Consider the following 22484-nt stretch of genomic DNA (forward strand, 5'->3'; position numbering starts at 1 on the left):
GGCAGCTGCCATGGAACCTGCGGCGGAACAAGAGCCCTCAGAGCGGGAGGATTACGTAGTGGCACTGACGCAAGACCATAAAGGAGTGATCAGCAGTCAAGAATGGGAGGAAGCGTACGACAACGATGAGACCTTGAAGGCGGTGAAGAGCTACCTGATGCAAGGGTGGCCGGACAAAAGACACCTGGACAGCCAGTTGAGGAAATACTGGGAAGTCCGGGAGGAATTGTCAATTGGGGACAATCCTGTGTTCCTACTCCGAGCGGATAAGGTAATACCTCCTCAACCGCTAATAGATCACCTCCTAGAAATCCTACACGAGGGACAACTCGGCATAACGAAGACAAAAGCCAGGGCGAAGCAGGCGTATTGGTGGCCGGCCATGGACAATCAAATAGAGAAACATGTTAGGATGTGCGAGAGTTGCAGCCGGGCAGACAAGGCGCAAGTCCTACTACGTCCACCCCTAGGAAAGTTCACTTGCCCCACAAGCCCATGGGAAATGCTCTCTGTGGACATCTTGGGACCCATACTGGACACCAATGGGTACCCAAGTATGCGATTGTCCTGATTGACAGGTACACCAAGTGGCCAGAGGTAGACATTTGTGAGGAAGCCGATACGGAAGCCATACTTTCCTTCCTCACAGCCACTTTCTTGAGGGAAGGAATTTCTAAAGTAATCACGTGTAATAATGGAGCGCAATTCATTTCAGCCAAGTGGAACGCATTCATGGACCGCAACGGTATAGAAGTCAAGCACACCCAAGTGTATCATCCGGCAGGAAATGGACTAGCGGAGAGGTTTAACAGGGTGATAATGGGCTCGGTTAAGGCAGCAATAAGTGCAGGCAAGGACTGGGAGAACGAACTACAAAAGATGCTGTGGGCATATCGCATTACCCCAGCCAACACAGGGTACAGCCCGTTTAAAATACTCAGAGGACAAGACCTTTCACAAAGGACAAGCTAGCATGGAAACAACTGGTGGTCCAAAGTAAATGGTCCTCGGCTGTAGTACGTCGCAACATGGACAGAGCACAGGCCTTGAACACAGAATACTACAACAAACGTCACAACGTAAAGGAAGTGACTTTAGAGAAGGGCAAGTGGGTGAGAGTGAAACAAGCAGTGATGAAGAAGAAAGATGACAGTAAGTTTAGTCCTCCTATGCAAGTAGTAGAGCTGTATGTCAGATCGGCCTTGCTAAGCGGCAGCAAGGTATGATCTCAAGATAGAATGGCACGTTGCAAAAAAGTCATGAAGTGGGAAGGCTCGGAAGCTTGGAGCTCATCCACCACGGAGAGAAGACAAGAACTGGAAGGGACACCAGAATCTGAGGAAATCTAACAAGGCACCATCATCACAGAGCAGAATGACGAAGAAGCGTACGATACAGCAGAGCGTGAAGGGGAAGGATCAGCATCTCCAGTCACGCCTCGCGGCTTAAGTGGGGAGACCATGGGAGGGGAGCAGAGAATAAAAGCGATGGAGAGCTTGAGCCCGCAAGGTAGTTATTGGCGTACGAGAGGCAGCCCGATGAGGACACGTACCAGGTTGGGCAGGCAGATCAAGGCAGCAAAGAGGTTTGAAGACTACGACATGGAGACCAAGTAAGACTATGATGTACCATTTAAACTGACTACCATGGTGGTCCAGATACTATTTCATCAGCTCCCTTTGTTTTATTGATATTGTTGTGTAATATTAAAGGGGGAGATATGTGGGGACGCGCTCTAGTTGTTTAGAGCGTACGCCACTGCATTGTGGGAACGTGCGGGTGGCCATTTTGAGTGCCGCTATTAGCGCAAGTGGCAGGTCGCATATCCCTGCGCTCGGGAGATGAAAGGCAATTAAACCTAAAACAAGTGTCCGTGTCTCAATAAAAGCAGACCTCTATAGAACTGTGAAGATTTTAAGCTCCAAATATACAATAATGCTAAGGCAGTTTTCACTCATGTTGCTTAATAGAAGACAGTCAGGCCCAATGTAAGTTGAGCAGCAAAGCAGAAATGTACAAAAAACACCCTAATGTCTCCACAGATCTCTTCAAATGTCCTGGTTAAAGGAACAGGCAAGTCCACAAGAGGCCTTGGCTCAGTTAATATCTTATTTTTTTAATGCTCAGATTATGCGCTGGTCCAAAAAGATGATTGAAGTGCGGTCAGTGCCTCTCTGGATACTCTGCATTGAAGGCCAGTATCAGAACATCTCTTGCCGTTTAAAAGGCTCCTGGTGGATTAATGGCGCTCCATGGGGGTCCAAAGAAGGATGGAAGCTCATAGGGTGCAACAGTGCAGCATACTATTTCGAAGCAGCCGTGATCACAATGTTCAGATTGACAAGGGCTCAGGATACCGATATTGTGCAGTCAGAAAAAAACCTTTGAGTGTGAAATGCTACCTTTGGTTGCTGGAGAAGCATGTGTGGTGTGTTGATGCTGTTGGCTTCCATTTGTCAGTGTTGGAGTAGTGCTCACCTATTCAGTGAGTTGTGGTAATAACAAGATGATGTTGTCCAAAGGTTTCATACATGGATGTTACCGAACTTCATTAAAACCCTAAAATTCCAACCATATCTTGGTTCAGGATTTTATATTCTTTTAAAACAAAAATGAAAGCATTTTTGATTTGATCATCCCCCTTCACTTAATCTCACTTTCGAGTGCCCCAAGCAAGGTGAAAATATGAGCTCTAGACTATGTGGCTTGGCAAAATGAGATTTGATTCACCTCGTTTCCATCTGTCCAATCCTCCTGAAGGACCGGAATGCGCTTTTAAGATGTTTTAATTGAACGTAATAGTTGAAGATGCTGCTATGCAACCCTAGCCTGTTTTTCATCTACTGATACCATTGTCAACTTCCTAACTACAGAGTCAGGAAGTTCCTGATAAGGTTCAGAATTCGAATCAAGTCCCTGCTATGATTGTCTGAATGATAAGGGATGGAAAGCACTCTTTATCAATATATATTTGCTGTCGAATTTTAATATGGGAATAAATTATGTATCTCAGTAGCCAATGCAATTTGCTTGCAAATGGTTTGCGTTTTATGTAATGGAAATATTCGCTGTGTTTTATTTGCTTTTATTCATGATTTTAGATGATTTTACTTAATTATGTATAATAGATTTGACTTAACTTGACTTACCATCGATGGTAATAGCTAAAGAATTCTTATGAGGCCTCGGACTAATCTTGCAGGAACACATAACGAAGAAGTTAACCTCTGACCATTTGGAATGCCATATTTTGGGTTTTACATAGTTGCAACATGGTCAGACAAACCATAGAGAATTTCCACATCTAGGCAAACTTAAAGCTGGCCGTATGATAATCAAGTCTGAGAGCTCAAAAGCAGGTGCAGCATAATTATGAAGTGACACATCATTCTTTTGGCTGTGCTGTCTTGGGATACTTTGAAAGGTCTTTATTGTTTGTTACTTGCCTCTACACTTTGATCCTAAATACTAGATCCTAGGTGCTAGAGTTGCGATTAATAGAGACCACATGGGTAATTTGTGATAGCCTTCCTTGACATGTGGTTTCAGCCTACATGACCCCTTAGTAATCTTTGCAATATGGCAGAGTGGTTAGAGGTCACAATGATCTTTAAGTGTAAAGGGAAAGGTAATCAAACAATGTATCCCCTCTCACATGGAAGATTTAGGCATTGCAGTGCTAAGAAGTATGTCAGTGCCCAACCTTTGGGCAAGTATGTTAAAGACTGTTTGCCATACAGATAACGTAGCTGTGACCACATTGCCTTGTATTGCATTGCATTGTATTGTAGCATTTGTATAGCAGTAACTATCCATATGTTGGGTGCTATATAGCTTATCCATGTGGATCGCTCACTAATCCTGTAGGGTCTGTGGGTCAAATATTGTTTTTATTTTGAGCCTGTGTGAGAAGGGTTTATATGTTGTCTGTGAAAGCTTCCCATATGCGGGTATTGTATTATTGGACGCAGGAAACAGAACATATAATTGTAATAAGGACTACAACATATACAGCTAAATCCCAGCCATAGGGGCAGAGGGATGCTGCGTACGTGTACTCCAAAAATACATTGGGCATTCAGATAGGGCCCTATAATACAAATGTTACCAAGCATCAGGAACAGATGCTTTTGAATTAGTGAGAGGGTGGCAAAAGGGCATGAATGGGAACTGGTGACATGAGCAGAAGCCATGTACCAATCTATTTTATTTTACTGTTATTTTTGAAGACATCAACAGAGAGTGCATATCCAAAGTAGGAGGGTGATTGCTAAGTAATAATTTGCTGTGCGTGGTTTTGTGCAAAATTCTATTGCACACAATTAATGCCAAATGCCACCTACTGCTTAACCTGTAATACAGTGAGTGGTGCTTCTCCAATCTATATGCCTTTCTACCTCTAAGGCCTTTGCAGGCTGCTAATTGTGGATCACTCCGTGCAACTCAAAGTAAGAAAACAAGAATATTTTGTTATATTTTACTAGCCCGATCTTCCATCTATCTTGAATCTATATGCTTCATAATTAGAAAGACTGGTAAAATAATTTGTTAGTCAACAATGTATTCATATAAATACTTAAGACTCTAAAATGTTAAAATGTATTGTTGTATAAAGATTAAAAGATGAGGTATAGGCAGTATGCCTTTCTGAATCAGAATTAGAAATGCTTTTCATTTTCTTTTTCTTAGAGGTATCTGCACTGTTTGCTTCTGGAACTACAATTAACTACGCCTTCAGGGAACCTTATACAGTAACAAGGAATGCCAGCGTGCCTCCTTCTATATATGCAGACACAGGCCCACCAAAGGAGAACATATCATTTAAATTCTTGACAGCACATGCTCCATGCATCTTAATCTTCATAAACTATTTCCAGAATTCCATGGCTGTGATTCTGTCTCAGAATGGTAAGTTACAGACCTGATGAGTTGATACTTGATGCTTATAAAAGTATATGTGGGAGAAGGTTAATGATAACTTAGTGTATACCTGCGTTTGGAAGAATTAACATTTTTCTGGTCTTTTGCCCCCATCCCTTGATCCCTTTTCAAAACTGACAATGCCTCGTAGTACTTTCTATTTCAGCATGCTTAGTCAGAGTAGTCTGAATACTTGTATTTGCTTTTAGAAGCATTTTTTGGGGCGGGGTCCTTGCTTGCTGTTGAAACCAGACATTGACGGCTTTGCTTGGGGAACAAGTACACGTGGATCAAGATAACATGCCCAAGTTGGAGTAGTTTTTCTATTCTAAAAATTATATAAAACTGGCTGTGTGGGAAACAGATAAACACTTGATAAACAAGAGTATTCTTTGCTTAATTGATGTCGGTCTGTTGTGAACAAATTAACCTCGAAGCATGAGGCACTTAGTGGCCACTATAAGTGAGAATCAGATATTCAGCTTGTTCAAATTGGTGCCGTGCTCCATAGAGGACACTCTGAAGATATGAGTCTTGAGGAATTTTCAGAATATAAGGAACCCTCCTTCAAGACTCAGAAATGGCTGGATGAAATACTAGTGAAAAAGCACTGGACAGAGGAAGATACTCTCCTAAAAATGCAGTGTCTGGCTACATGGATGAAAAGTATGGTATAAGTGCTTGGTAGAGCCAGAAGCACTCTGTGAAATACCATTGGTTGTAGTTTGTGTAGTGGTTGCGACTCAGATGTCATTTTAAATTGTAAAGTGCCATATAAGGGCACTCGAGGCAGGGTTGAAATGGTTGCAAACTTTCTGGCCCTCTGCAATCCCGGAAGCATAGTTATGCCTTCGTTGGAGCTTGCAGAGATCTTTTTGGGAGCTGAGTAAAAACAGAATTGTAGTAGTATAGTGTTGTGGTTACTGTTAATAATACTAAGGCTAGATTGTTGAACAAGTGCAGTCAGTGTAATATACTTTCTTACTGCCATAGAAAGAAAAACATATTTGCTATAGCTGTGTTTGATTTTGGAATGGATACGTTCTAATGTTCAATGACATGACCATCTAGATGATCACTGGAAGTGGCAGTAATGAGCAAATCGAAAGCAATCTGTAAACACGAAGGGGCAGATGTATCAATATTGTGTTTTGCGATTCTGTAATTGCAATTTTTTGTGAATCGCAGTTGCAGAATCGCAAAATGGTATGTATGTAGTATTTTGCGATTTTTTTGCAATTCCCTAAAAATCGCTAAAAAATCTGAGAATATTTTGCAATTTCTTAAATTGCGAAATTCGCAAATTAAGAAATCGCAAAAAACGGGAATCTGCTATGCAGGTGCAGGCTGATGATATCACACCTAGGAAGAGGGAGTAATTACCTGCACCTGATTGCCTGAGCCACACCCAGTGGCAGTTGGGAGACTGTTTGGAGGCAGAGCAGACCTGTTTGGAGTGTAATGGAGTCCCAGAACACACCAGAGGGAATTGCTAGAGAGAAAAGAAAGAGAAAACACAAGTTTACAGGAAAGGAACAAGACATTCTAATTGACGAAATGGTGTGCAGCCATGAGTTGCTTTTTGGCCAAAAAGCATTAAAAGTTCCTGAATCAAGGAAAAGAAAAATCTCGCTGGAGATTCAGCAAAAAGTCAATGCTGTGGGAGTGACAAACCGTACCATAGAAGAACTGAAGAAAAGATGGTATGATATGCGTCAAAGATCCAAAGAAAAAGTTGCAGAAAGAATAAAGGAAGCAAACAAAACTGGTGGTGGAACTTCAACAGCAGATCAACCAACACCACACGATGAACTTGTTGAATCCACTCTGCTGCCAGAGAGTGTGAGTGGAGTGGAGTGGCTGATATAGACAGCTCTGACCCTACACCAACTGCACAAGGTAAGATGCATGCAAAGAAGTCCAGAAGAAGAGTTTAATGCATGTGTGTTTGTGTAGTGCATGTACTCAGTGTGAGGAATATAGTAGTCCTGGGAGACAGTTTAACACATAGCAAGCAATGCATTGTGGGAGTTGTAGTGCACTCATAATTGTATCAAATTGCCATCACAGAAACACATGAAAAGATTGTGCTTTTACTTTGAAGGCAGAAATATAGTATAGTGAAAGTTAAGTGTAAAAAAAAAACTTTATCAGAAAATGCACATACAAACACAAACAAATATGTCTCACTCTACATCCACAGAACAATCAAGGGAATCCAGGAATCAAAGTGAGGGCGATGAATCACCTCCCCATGTTGTATCTGATGTAGAAGGAGGATGCAGTGATGAGACTGTCTCTACTCCAATTGTGCGCAAAAAGCGCAGACAGGTAGCTCCTCTGCCACCTTTGGAAGAAGATGTCAATAATGATAGGGGGTGCAGTAGACAGTGGCCATGACACAGTTTGCCCTCGTGACTTGCAAGAACAACCCAAAAGTCAAAGAAGGCCACATACATACAGGTTGGATACATCTAGGAGAAGCAGTGGTCCACTGGAAACACCAAAAGTCTTTGCAGGTTTATAGCAGGATATGCTTCATGTGCAGCGCCTGCAACATAAGGCCCTACGTTCAATAAATAGACAGCTTTCAAAAACTAAATCCAAACCAAGAAAGCATGGGTGAAGGAATGAAGAGTATGGCAGCATCAATTGACAGACTGTGCTTGACCCTCAAATGTACTGAGACATCTCGCAACAGGGCTGCACACCATGCACATGGGAGAATGCATGGTTATACAAAAACCATTAACCGGCTATGTACCGTGACATGCAACTTCACCACGCACAGCATTAACATGCAGAGGGAAATTAGTGAATGCACTCATAACATAGCAAAAGGCCTGGATAAAGTCACCTCTGCAGTTGAAATATTACAAACTGCAAACTCTGGCGCAAGCGCTCTCATTGCTTCAGCTGACAGCGAGGACACCCCCAGCAGGAGTAGCAGGAACCCCACACCAACTTCTCAAATGACACAGCGCAGAAGTAGAAGGCGTGCTGGCACTGCACCTGATTATGAAAGCATGGAATCAGAAGAACGCCCTGTGCCAAGCCTCCAGCTCAAGAAGGGACAATATACAGTGCAATACTTTTTCATTGATGCATTGTCTCACATGGCTTTCTTTCACATTTATGTTACTTTACCATGACTGTGGACTAACATTTCCAGTTTGAAAACTGTACTATGGTTTGTGTGTTGTGAATAAAAACAACACTTGCAAAAAGGAGAACGTTTGTGAGATTGCTTGTCTTACCTAAAAGTAATTCCGTGTAATCTCAGACCGTCTTTGACGGCCAGCCGCTGCCCCTCCTCCAGCTGCAGTCCTTCTAGGTGGAGGTATGGCATCATCATCAGATGTGTCTGACTCACTCACTTCAATGTCTGTGCCTTTGCGCATAGCCATGTTATGTAGCATTGCGCAGCTAGTTACAATTTTGCAACATGTTTCAGGACTGTATTGCAAAGCTCCCCCACTTTTGTGTATGCAGCGGAAAGGGCTTTTTAAAATGCCAAATGTGCGTTCAATGACCCCACATGTTGACCGGTGTGCCCTGTTGTATCTTCTCTCACTTGCATTTGCTGGATTCAAGTATGGCATTAGGATGAAGTCATGCACTGCATAGGCACTGTCACCTGCACGAGGGAAACAAAAGAGTAACTGTGTGTTCCATTGACTTGTGAATGATGTATGAATGGATGTATGCATGAGTGTGTTTTACCTAGCAGGTATCTCTCTCCAAAATGTCCAGCACTCAGACGTCTATGAATTCCACTATGTCTGAAAATGAAGAAGTCATGTGTGCTGCCTGGGTACTTTGACACTATATCATTGATGAAGTATTTGGCATTGCACACAATCTGGATGTTGAGGGAGTGGTAGCTTTTCCTATTTCAAAAAACATATTCTGTGGCTGCTGGTGGAGTGATGACAATATATGTTCCATCAATGCATCCAATCACATGTGGAAAACGTGCAATTTGATAGAAATCCAGCTTGGTTTCCTGTATGGCTTGTTGGGTGTTTGAGAAGTAGATGTGATGTTGAAGCCTGTTCAGCATTGCATCCAGGAAGGCATGAAAAAAGCGTGAAAGTGCACTTTGGGACACCCCGCCAACCTCTGCAATCACGCTTTGAAAAGACCCTGAAGCTAAAAGGTGCAGTGAACACAATACCTGCACATGGGTAGGAATTGATTGTGTCCTGTCTGTTGGATGCTCCAAAAAAGGTTTCAATTCATCAATGAGATCCAAAATGGTGTTTGGATGAAGTCTGTATTTGTCATATATGTCCTCTTCAGTATGCTGGAACAGCGTGATGCGTAGTCTGAACATTCTCTCCTGTCTCTGTCTCCTCTGTGCAACCGCTTAAATACACAGCCTCCTGGCTATCAGGTAAAGTCCAGCCATTTTCAAAAAAAACTCAGTGCATTGTGGGTGCCTTTTTATATTTTTTTTCTAGTTACCACTTGCATGTAGTTGGTGTTAACTGCGATTTCTTAATTTGCGAATTTTTCAAACATCTCTTAGCGATTTCTTATGCTGCGATTTCTTGTTTGCGAAATTCGCAAATCTTGAACCACGCAAAATAAGGAATCGCTAAAAAATTCTCAGAAAACCTGTTCTCCCAAATTAAGTAATCGCGAATATTGCGATTCCTTATTTTGCGATGCAAATTTTTATATACATACTGTTTTCTTAATTTTTAGTGGCAAACACTGTTTTTTTGCGATTCGCAGCGTTTGCGACTAAAAAATACATTGATACATCTGCCCCTAAGTGATTTGGAGAAGACTCCTGTGAAACTACAGCAGTAGGCATCATCAATGTTACCAATACAGGGTTGTAGTGGCTCGCTAGTCACTACACTACCTTGAGGTCCAACATTTTACAACAGTGAGCCTTATCAATCCAAAAATCATTTTAATGCTCTTTGACCTGAGCATCTAAAACGTTCATATAGTGGGCTGCCTGACATATATGGCTCCTCCTTCATACAAAAGTTAATGTAACACTTTCCAGGTCAGTTAGACATGAAAAATGGTGCTTATACAAGGACTAATCCATAGCACAGTATTTTTTGTTTATGATCATCAAAGTTGCCAACTTCATTAAATCTACATTGAATGTTTATCCTTGGGTTGCCTCATCTGTAAATTTTTGTGAGCCAAGTATGCCAACTATGGGGCCTATTAGGATGGCGGACGGGCACCCCAGAGGAGGAGGGACCGTCCGCAGGGGCAGAGGCGGTCCCTCCATGCGAATTAGGATGTGACCGCCACCCTGGTGTTTACATCCTGTATTTTTAACATTGCAGCGGGTGCTGCTTGAAGCAGCACACGCCGCAATGTTAAAAAACGCATGTTTACCTTTGCATGCACGAAGCGGCAGGCACCGCGTGGTGCCTGCCGCTACGTGCACGCAAAGGCAGAGGGGTACCATAGGTACCACCCATGTGCACCCCCACCCCCCCTTCACCCCTGGGGGCCTGCAACGGGCCCCCAAAGAAAAGACTGTATGCCTTTCCACAGCGGAAATGCCGCCGTGGAAAGGCATAGGAGCTCCGCCATCCTAATATGGCTGGCGGTGTCTGATAGACACCGCCAGCCATGTTAGAGCTTTTCCTCCGCGGTCGGAAGGCGACCGCAGCGGAAAAGCGGCGGACTGAAAAAAGATGCCCCAGCCATCCTAATCTGGCGGGGGGGTCTTTTCTCAGTCCGCAGTGGTTAATCCGCATCCTCCGGGCCGGCGGTGGCTTCTGCCGGCCAGGAGGATGCGGATTATCCGCTATCATAATCAGCAACCTATGTTGGTTCTGTGAGATTCATGGGTTGCATCATCTCTGCCTCGAAGTGAACCACATGACCCTGAAGCTGTGCCTCCTGTGATTATTCTTGGGCTGTGCTATCCTGACTACTGTGTAAACTCTATCGATTGACGACTGTGGTGTCTGCGATTATACTTGGGTTGCACCTCACTGTTCATCAGTGGAACCCACTTGTTCTAATATTAGCCTTCTCAGAAGATGGTCGATTTTATAAGGCATGTTTGATAAGTTTAAGTGAATATGACTTTACAGGGGTTGGAAAACAGCATACAGATGCCAAATAAATTAAGCAAGCCAATCAATAAAACTCTGCTGAGATTGGTCCTAGTGAAACAGCTGAGTACTTGAAAAAGAAAAAAGAGATTTCTTACAGATACTAATGATCAAGGTAAGTAGGAAAAAAGATGTGAGCACGATAAACATCTATCAGCTTTAATAATCGAGATATAGTAATCAATTCTAAGTTATTTAAAATTTCGAATTAGGAAAGTGTTGCTCTGTTTTATCCAATTTATTTTGGCATGCCATTGATTAATATATAATGCCTCATATCAGCATTCTCCGGAATATAAGGTTTCTAATTTATGAAACTATGGAAATTTTCCTGTTCCATAGGGAAAGGGTAGCAATGTGCCTTATTTAAGGGAATGCAATGCATTCCTATCCTTTCCCTTACGTTGGTGCCCATTTGGAAACTTAGTGCTAAGCAGCCTCCCTTCCACCATGGAGACAGGGTGCCTGTGTTGCATGCAGGATTAACAAAGTCACTCCCCTGAGGCATATTTCCCTTTCTATGCATGCTACAGAATGCAGAAAACATAAAAAGAGGAAGTCACAAGGAGAAATAAAGGAATTTCTCATCATTAGGCCTCGCCTGGGAAGATGGCATAATTTGGCACATTCCCAGGTTTACATGGTCTTGTAAATCTGGGAATCCGTAAAAATTCAATGGAGTTGCTTGAAAATTCCCAACACAATGCCCATGGAACGCCTACCCAGAGCAGAGTAGCACAATGCAGAAATTTGCTTTGCATTGCACTACTCCAGATTTATGAAGCCACCCAGAGGCACACATAGTGGCTTTGCCAGGCTTCATAAATCTGTCTTAGAGCTCTGCATCATGCATGTACCACATTGTATGGTGCAAACGTGATCCAACCCTCTCGTAAATATGCCTCAAAACGTCTAAAATTGTATTTGATAATTGGTAATATCTAAGAGACAGTCTGAAACAGCTGGCTGAGCGTTCATGAATTGTGCAAAAGTGTTCACACATGTTATTACAAGATATCGGTCTCTGTAAGTAAGTCACACTATTCATGCTGAGCAATAGATATTTTGGAAATTTATATGTGACCACATAATGTATGTTTTCTCTTTTTAAGGAAGTTTGCAAGTACGTTACAGACTGAATCAAGAAAGAACCACCATGTTAACAATAGATTCTGCAGACCTTGCCAAAAGGGAACTTCACTCTGTCCAGATAAATAGAGATGGGAAAGAAGTTTCAATTCAGGTAACATACTTGAACATATTTTACAGGTTTTAAGTCACTTTTCTGCACAGAGGACTGCACAGTTTTAATATCTCTGTATATAAATAATTGTTAATTTCATCCATATCAAAAAAAGGCAATATTCTGGACTGGTCATGAATCATAACCTAGGTGGTAGTGAAATTGCAAAAAGTTCTCTATTCAACTGGTTTTGGTGCAACTCTCCATTCATCCAAAACATATCTTTAACACCATCGCTGCTACAGCAATTCCCCCTCTGTGCTGATGATTTCTGAATCCCATTGTTCATGACGAGCTCAGCTCGTCATGAGCACACAAGCAGTGTACTGCATGACGAGCTGAGCTCGTCATGAGCATGGTATGGGTTAACACCTTGGCTGCTAGAGGTTTTCTCCCCGGGTGATGCATTCCCAGATTTTCCATTGTTCATGACGAGCTCAGCTCGTCATCAGCACAGCTCAACCGTGCCTCATGACGAGCTGAGCTCGTCATGAGCATCGAAGGGGTTAATACATGTGTAACAGAGCTAAGAGTGATGGTCTCTTACTTCAAATTCAAGCAAAAACTTTAGATGGAGGTGGTATTTCTGTAAAGACTACATATGGAACTCAACAGTGGAGTGAAGTGGTGTTCAAAGTGAAAATTTTTATAGCTGAGAAATTTATGTCCGGATTAGGATGGCGGTCCATCCTTTCAGAAATGGGACCGCCCAACTGGCTGTCAGTGGTCCCTTAATCGGTATTACGACCCAATTTGTATCTTTTGTATTGTGGGTTGTGCTGCCCGTTGCACAACCCACTTACATATCATGTACATATCCCTGCACTATGTAGCAAGGACCATGCAGTGCCTGCCACATGGTGCAGGGATCTGTAGGATGGCACCATAGGTTTACCCCGGTGCCCATGTCATAGGGCCAGGGTGGAAGGGAGGTCCACTACGGGCCCCCAGTGTACCTTTCTGCTGCTTTTTCATGGCTTCCCCGACCTCCAACCATATGCCTGCCATCATAATTCGTCGGGCGGTAATGCTGGGTCCCATGGCAGTGGGACCGCCACCGATGGGCTGATTGTGACTGTCCCACCGCCATCGTAATGAGGCTCTTAGTTTAGAAGCACAAAGCTTAATGAGGATTGAAAGTCGCAAGTGTGCTTCAATTTTAATAATGTTACATTTCTAAACTTGTACAGAGCGACAACAGTCTTACGTGCCTGTGACGTAATTAATGTTGTATAATTCCTCTGGTATATTGTAGTTTTAATTGCCATGAGTGCAAATGGATCTGGAATACCTCTTCAGTCAGCGATGAGTTTAGGTTCACAATAAGTCAACATACATGCACTCTGTCACTCTTCCTTGCACTCATACATCCATTTATTTATGCATTAACACATTCCTTCATTCACCTCCTCAACTATTTGCAACAAAACAGAAACTGAATAAACATTTAAAGGATAAATCAAAAGATTAAAAGTAGGAAAAATTAAAACATGGCACCACCTAAGGTTGGTGGTCTTATGCTTGCAATACAAAAGTCAATTGAACTTAGCAAAGAACGACCATTTTCCAAGCTCATTGTACACACTATATGATTGCTGTAAAAAAATTTCATAGCTGACCCCAGGACCCTTGAAATTATGCAGCACAGGAGGACTAAATTATGCAGCAGCGTTTGCTAATTAATAAGGCAAAAAAATGCAAATCTTATGGAATAATATGGTATATGTTGTGATACTATCAGTTCATTATTTTGTCATTTTTACACGTTAACACTGTCTGGACAAAGGGGTTCACCTCATTAGTACTAGTTTAATACCCAGCTAAAGGCATATACAGCTGAAAGGTGAACAGCCTACCTTTGCAAAGTGTCTTACGCTGCACAGCAAAATGAATCACCATATTTGTAATACTTTACTCTATTCTTTATTTGGTGCGAAAATACAAACCATAAAAGCACATACACATAAAAACATTTCAAAATATTATTAAAAGCCGTGACATATCACCGATGAAAAATGTATCTCCATGCTACAATCACATGTTTAGTAACTTATGATTCGTTTAAGCTAGAAATATGTATTTAAGTCTGCATAATATGCAGCATTTTAGAAATTATGTGGTATATGTGGCATATCTATAATTATGTGAAAATGACGAAACCGCAGAATCAGCCAGTGGCCCGGGCGCACCCACTTAGAAGCAATGTATTGGCCATCCTGGAGTGAAAAAACAATGACTCACTATACTATTCCAACATAACTACTTAGTAAACATTGTCCTGAGCAGCCACCTTTGAATGCTCAAGTTTAGAGTGTAGAACGTGATCCACGACTAGCCTTTAAACATGGTGACCATCTTGAAATGGTAAAACAGTGATTCCTTCTAAAAAATACTGTTCCAAGATGGGCAACCAGTTTCTAAATAGTGGCCATAAAGGATGCATCGCACTTCAGAAGAAATGAGCAGAGGATGCAAATGCATTGTAAGGTTTACGGAGCAGAGACAGGATGCTCTAAAAAATGGAGAAGCAAGAAAGAAATGAAAGGGAGTGTATAAAGGAAAAATATAGAAAACTAAAGGCCTGATCATCAGTCCAAACATTTAAGATATGTAATTTATAGGCAAATGTGCTCATGTGATCATGCACAATGTTTTTTTCTGGATGACAGAGTCAATAGCAACGGATAAGCTATTACCCAAAGCAATATGCTGTCAAGCACTGAAGCAGAATGTGAATGATACTTTAATGGACAAAGGAGAGCACACCCAAAATTCCTCTATGTAGCCAACACCAATTTTATTTCTTAGTTTGATAGGCATATTATGGTACTTTGCCTAATCAGTCAGACTTACACCCTTTATGATTGGGGTCATCACATAAACAACTCCGGCCTACTGTATTTAGCGGAAGCTTTTGTACGAGGTATTGGCAAAACAATATACAGCCCATTCGAAGAGGGCCTAACAAGGATTTTGAACAATTTATCATAGAGGTAACCAACACCTGACCCCTTGTCTGTAATAGGAATCTATGAGACTCTATATACCAGAATACCTGTCTACAGGTATGAGCACGGTGTGTGAAGAATCCATCCTTAAAGATCTATAGGTTAACCAAATTCTGCTCACAATAAATAAGTCATGCAAATTGCTTTTTGTCATAATTGCTCACAATCAATAAATCAGATCAATGGCATGCAGCATAACGTTGCCCACTGAACCAATCAGGCCCATAGGCTTTGTCATCAACTTGTTGCTATGAAACAACTCAATCCCATTGTCTTAAACCTAACCTTTGCCACAAAGCAGTCAGCAGTCCATCAGTATACAGTTATAGATTTAAAAATATGCCCAAAATTCCATCTGGCAAAACAATATGTAACGTTTCCTAAAATGACAGAACGAGGATTTTTAAAGAACAAATCTACTCTGAATGTTTCTTATGGAAGTAATCAACACCAAAACCCTAACCCACTAAGGGTGATTTCCTGTGACAAAATACCCTTCTCTACAAGCTTTAACATAGTGTAATGACAATTCACCCTAAAAGACCTATTGTCTTTATCATATGATTTTTACATTATATATCTCGGGCCTACTGCCTTTCTGGTAAATTCTCTTAATAGATAGACCAAGCCTATAGCCTTGATCGTTGGCTTGTAACCCTAACTGAGCACAGCAGTAATGGGTAAAAGCCTTTTCAGAAGGTAACACTTGCAATACCAGCACTTGTTTTCAGCAGATACACTTATTTATGCCCTGCCAATATCTACAAAGCCCCTTTCTTAAAGCTCCTTTTCTTTTGATCACATATGTTCTGGTCATATTTGTGCTTTCAAGCCAGACTTAAAAAAAATCAGATGTAGGCCAAAAGTTCATATCCTTTATAGACACTTGGCTGGAGGTTAAAGGTCCTTCAAGGGTGGGAGGGCAGTAACATAGATGCCTGAACCAGTATCTCACTCCTTTAGTAACATAAAAATGCCACAGAAGGATTGTCACCGTTGGATGTCAGTCAGGAAGATGCCAGAAGAGGCAGGAAATGAAAGCCAGAATCAAGGCTCCCCATGTGCCCAGTTCAATTTGGATGAAGAGGAGATAAATGAAGATGCAGTCACCTTGGGTCTGATATACAAAAGCGTAATGGCTCATCGGAATGAGACTAGGGCAGAAGGGCTGCGGACACAAGGAGCGGTGAAAAAGCTGCAGAATACAGTAAGGCGCCTAGTGAAAACTTGTACTGAGGTAACCACCAGGGTGACAGAGGTGGAACAGTGAGTCTCCTCAACCGAAGATAGCCTGGGAAAACATCAGTCGGCTATTGAAATACTACAAAAATCAATTTCGGACATAGACTGGAAACTTACTGACCTTGAGAATCGCGCTAGGCGCAATAATCTACGCGTTCTGGGCATTCCGGAAGGTAAAGAGGGATCGGATCCCCGTAGGTTCATTATACAGTTGTTCAGTGAGGCCTTTCCGGAATTGAAATCCTGGAATTTTGAAATTGAAATCATTCGTGCACATAGGTTTCCTTTTGTCAATCGTCGGCGGGACAATGGACAGAAAGCATACCCAAGGGCCATCTTGATCTGTTTAAATAACTTTCTTCTGAGAGAGGCTTTATATGATCTTGCACGTCCAGTGAAAAGGAGGAAGGCGGCTGGGTGTGAGTTTTTTGTTCGTCCAGACTTTTGCCCAATAACCGTGAATGAGAGATGGCAGATGCGGAAGTTAATCGCATCATTCCAGGCAAAAGGTGCTCAATGCTTTTTACTCAACCCAGCCAAATTGAAGACTATCTTTAGAGATCAAACGAGATACTTTACTTCTGGGTGTGAGGCTCATGTATACTTGAACCAAATGGATTAACAAGCGAAAACTTAATCTCAGCTAGAGAACTTTTTGAAATAGACTATAAAGGATACATTGCAATTTTGAGAGGGAATTTGATTTGAGCCAAAATTTAGGAGGGTGAAAATGGGTGGTCAGGGGTGTAGGAGATATAACGTACTGTTGTTCTGCTCCTAAACTATAGGCTATAGCACATTAGGAGTTTTGTCCTTACATACATATTTTTTTTTTTTTTTTTTTTAAGTCAGCATTGGAAATTGGAAATTGGTGTATTAAGTAGGCAATTGGTGCCCTGGGTTTAAGGGCCTTAACATTACAGAATACTACAAAGAATAGTATAAAGATAATTAAATGAGCAGATAGAGGTCGAGGACCTCTGATTATATGTGTATGAGAGAAATACACTCATCTATGATGTGTCACAGATTCTTGCTGGCTCTAGAATGGCTATTTATGGAGGACATCCTAATGTGGATACAATCAGCCTGAAGTAAGGCTGCTGATTATGAGTTTGGGAGGGGGGAAAAAAAAAGGGGGGGGGAGAAGGGGAGTCATGACACGCAGTGAAGGCATTTCTGCATCACAGAGGACATGGTCCTTAAGCCTCATGAAGGGTGGTGGCGAGGGTGGGAAAGTGGGCTCGGGTGGGGAGGGGTTAAGTGGGGGAGTGAGGAATTGGGGAGAAAAAAGAAAATAACACATAGGTTAGGGTTGAGAAGAAACCTGTATTTTGGTGATGTAGGGGAGCAATTGGTGAAATTTATTTGGAGTAAAGATGCAAAATCTGAAGTGGCGAAATGGCAGGTAGGGGTCTAAGGGTTGGCACACTGAATGTCAGGGGGTTGAATGCACTGGAGAAAAGACGGAGAGTTACACAAGAGATACGGGCTTTGCAATGTGACATCATATGCTTACAAGAGACCCATGTGGCTTGGTCTAAGAGAAACCTGTTAACAGAACTTGGGCTCAATTTAATAGCCTGCACTAAATATTCAGGAGCGGCCAGATGGGTCGCAATTCTTGCCAAGACTCATATAGCTACCACAGGGAGGGCGCAATCTGAAAGGTTGGGACGCTGGGCGATAGCAGAATGCGTGGTGGGTAACATTAAAGTTACAGTGTGTGTTGTATATTGAGCAAACTTAGACGAAGCAGAAACTCTTAATTTTTTAAATGTGGAATTGGCAGCTTGGCCCACACCACTGAATATGTGCAGTGATTTCAATATAAATTTAGCACTTAATGCGCTAAATAATGAAAAGGCAAGATATACAGGCAGGAAACCGAAAGTATTCAAAGCACTATAGTTATTTCTGGGAGCCCATGGATTGGTGGATGCTTGGTCGGCTCTAAGAAGCGGGTTACCTGGGTATACTTTCTTTTCTTTTCCACATCGCACATTGGTTCGATTAGACTATTTTTTGTTTCTATTTTGATGTTGAATCAGGCTACAATCCAAGTATATCCTAGAGTGACATCAGACCATGGGCCAGTCGTATTGACGCTTTCTAGTATCATTTCTAGTGAACGCCCATGACAGTTTTCTTTTGATCGCAAATTATTGTTTGAACAACTCTTTATTGAACACATGAAGGAGTGGATTGAATTTTTTTTTAATATTAATCGGGGGAGTAGTAATGTCGGGTGTGTGTGGGATTGCTTTAAGGCTGCTTTTCGTGGGGAGGTATTGAGTTGGGGTTTGTATAATCAAAAAAAACAAGCGGCAGAAATAAAGACATTGTATCAAGAGTTGATCACGGCAGAAGAGGCGCTTATGGTAGGGATACAGGCAGGGAGTAATATTGATGCAGAGATCAATGAAGTAGCGCGTCTGAAGGCAAGAATAAATCTGAGGTGGTCTCAGGAAGCAGCTAAAAAATTTCTTTCCAAAAGACAAAGTCATTATGAATATGGCGAGGCAAGTGGAAGATGCCTCGCCCAAAGATTAAGAGCAAAAGCGGCAGCCCAGCGGATCGATGAGATACTAGATCATAAAGGCGACCCTGTTAAGGACGAACAGGCCATCTTGGAGATATTTAGACAGTTTTATGAGCTACCTTATCAGGGGGATGTGTATAATGGTGGTAATTCTGCATCTTTGATTAGCCAATATTGTCTGAAAGACCTTTCGGAAGATGATAGGGTAATGTTAGATGCGCCTATCACTCTGGAGGAATTAGAATCAGCGGTAAATGGACTGGCACTGGGCAAGGCTGCTGGCCCAGATAAATTACCCTTAGAAATATATAAAATGTTTTTCACGCTCCTAAAAAACGACCTTTTGGCAACGATGCTCGCAGCACAGAAAGGCTCTGCCACCAAAACTTGGCAAGAAGCGACTATAGTGGTATTTCATAAAAAGGGCAAACCACTTAATCTACCGGGATCATATCACCCTATATCGCTACTAAATGTAGACAGTAAAATTTACTCTAAGATTTTAGCGAATAGGCTTTCTGGGGTTATTTCGGGTCTTGTTTCAAAAATACAGCACTGGTTTATTCCTCAACGTAGTACAACTAATCATGTTAGAAGAGTGATAACATTACTTGATTATTCTAAGGTAACCAGGGAACCCTTTTGTTTAATTTTATTGGACGCCGAGAAGGCCTTCGACCGTGTGGCTTGGTCTTTTCTGTGGGATAACTTGAAGAGTCATGGTTTCGGTCCTGAATTTATCAAATCAGTACAGGTTTTGTATCAGCAACGGGTAGCCCGGATTAGCACCATGGGCCTGGAATCGGCAGTAGTACAAATAGGTAGGGGGACCAGACAGGGGTGTCCCTGTTCCCCCTTACTATTTGCTCTATACATTGAGCCTTTTTTAAGAATGCTGGACTCCAATGCTAATATTACTCCGCTAAAGGTACAAATATATTATGTTAAGATGCTAGCATATGCTGACGACGTGGCAGTGGTCACGTCTAAGCCAATCATGGCAATGCAGGCTATAGAGCATCTGGCCCTAGAATTTGGTAAATCATCGGGATACAAATTAAATTCAGCAAAAACCCAGCCACTTAGTATAAATATACCAAGCTACACCGATGTTAGACTATGTCAGGAGTTGGTATATCTGGGAGTCACGTTGCGAGCTTGTACAACTTCTTTAGTTAAAGGTAATTGGGATCAGCTCTTAGTCAGTGTTCGGAAAAAAGTAGATCAGGCAGAATGTTTACATCTTTCATTAGTAGGTCGTTGTAACCTATTAAAAATGCTGATTCTGCCTCAAATTTTATATTTTTTCCGATGTATACCCCTAGAAGTCCCGAAGACCAGTTTGGAACAACTGCAGACAGTATGTATGCGTTTTATGTTATGTTATGTTAAGTTATGTTATTAACTTTTGTATAGCGCACAGATGCCGCAGCTAAGAGGCGTCCCGGAGGTGTGGTATGTGGTCTGGAGGGAAGGCTAGAAGGGCTAGGCATTTCATGATTCTGCCAAGAAATGTGGGAGGTTGGTCGGTTCCGGATCTCACACTTTATTATTATGAGTGTATGTTGCAAGGAATGTTCTATTAACCGGCGAAGATCCAGCAAGACCTGCAGATTCTCCATCGATTTATCAAACGTTGCTGGGGGTAAAAGTTAAAAACTGTTTATTTAAGTATCTTGAACAAAGCTACTACAAACGTACCCGTTTTAAGACAATGATAGCTGCATATAAGGTCTGGCATACAGTTAGGAGGCTACTGGGCCTTGGGAAAATAACGTGGTATGCTCCATTCTCATCGTCGTTTTTCCTATCTTTAGATGTCTGGGATAGAATTGTACTTAATTGGAGGAAGAAAGGCATTAGAGTGGTGGGGATTTGTATGATGCTAGTTATTGTAAATCTTTTGAACAATTACGAGAACATTATTCTCTCCCTAGAGACCATTTTGCAAAATACCTACAGATTCGTAACTATTTAATGGGTTTGGGAGGTAACTTTAAACCGAATTCTCTGATTGAAAACATTATGAAAGGGGTAAGAATTGGAGCATTATATAAACATTTGTTAGACACTAAAGAAAATGATCTAGAGTAACAGAACAATAAATGATGTGCTAAACTAGGCAGACAGGACATTCAAATAGAAACGTCATTAGTTATGGCCAAAGATCTTTTCTTGTCGGCAAAGTTGGTGGCTCAACATTTCAAATCAATCTATATTCTATACTATACCCCAGATAAGGTGTGTAAATGGTCAGGAGATGCAATAGGTAAATGCTTTCGGTGTGGGGTTCACCTCAGCGGATGATGTTCACATCTTCTGTACATGTACTGTGTTAGCTCCCTTGTTGTCTCAGATAGAAAAATGTGTCTCGGCAATTGTGGGTAGTCAGATACAATTATCAGCAACGCAGATATTATTGGGTGTTGAAACGGGCACAGTGAGTACTAGCATCCCGAAGAAACATGTTTTTAGTAACTGCAGTGTACAGGCTATGTATTGCATCTGCATGGTTGCAACAAGAACCGCCCGCTTTTGAAGCCTGGCGGGCTCGCTTTTTTTCGATACACAATATGGAGCATAGTCTCTATGCCTTAAAGAGCTCCCGCAGAAAGAAGATCGGGGAACAGATTTGGGGGTTAGTTACAAACTATCTCGAGATGTAAACGGGGGACTTATCTAGATTTTGTATAATTTCCTGTTGGATTTAATTAAGATTGCCTCCTTGAAAACTATACTTAGCAATAGTTTTTTTTTTCCTATTTCTGTTCTCCTATATAATTCTGTTCATTCACATTTTTTTGCTTCAAAATGTCAAGAGTTGGAGATGTACTTGATCAAAAAAATTGTCTTCCCTTTCGCAGTTTTTTTTGTGTGTTTCTGTACCAACCGACTCATGTGTTTCTGCATAAATACATTTTTTTTAAAAACTTGTTGCTATGAAACAACTCAAGCCCATTGTCTTAAACCTAACCTTTGCCACAAAGCAGTCAGCAGTCCATCAGTATACAGTTATAGATTTAAAAATATGCCCAAAATTCCATCTGGCAAAACAATATGTAACGTTTCCTAAAATGACAGAACGAGGATTTTTAAAGAACAAATCTACTCTGAATGTTTCTTATGGAAGTAATCAACACCAAACCCCCAACCCACTAAGGGTGATTTCCTGTGACAAAATACCCTTCGCTACAAGCTTTAAGATAGTGTAATAACAATTCACCCTAAAAGACCTATTGTCTTTATCATATGATTTTTACAATATATATCTCGGGCCTACTGCCTTTCTGGTAAATTCTCTTAATAGATAGACCAAGCCTATAGCCTTGATCGTTGGCTTGTAACCCTAACTGAGCACAGCAGTAATGGGTAAAAGCCTTTTCAGAAGGTAACACTTGCAATACCAGCACTTGTTTTCAGCAGATACA

General features: G+C 41.6%; 1 protein-coding gene across 1 annotated transcript in view; it reads left to right on the forward strand.

Annotated features, from left to right (window-relative positions):
* LOC147732612 (contactin-associated protein-like 5) overlaps nt 1-22484 on the forward strand; it is a 1641055-nt gene that overhangs the window by 1512261 nt on the left and 106310 nt on the right. The window contains exons 19-20 of the mRNA XM_086957122.1: nt 4690-4908; nt 12134-12264. Of these exons, the coding sequence (XP_086813248.1) occupies nt 4690-4908; nt 12134-12264 (350 nt within the window). The remainder of the gene's footprint in view (nt 1-4689; nt 4909-12133; nt 12265-22484) is intronic.

The sequence above is a fragment of the Lissotriton vulgaris genome, chromosome 2_1 (assembly GCF_964263255.1).
Source record: "Lissotriton vulgaris chromosome 2_1, aLisVul1.2, whole genome shotgun sequence".
Taxonomy (NCBI): Eukaryota; Metazoa; Chordata; class Amphibia; order Caudata; family Salamandridae; genus Lissotriton; species Lissotriton vulgaris.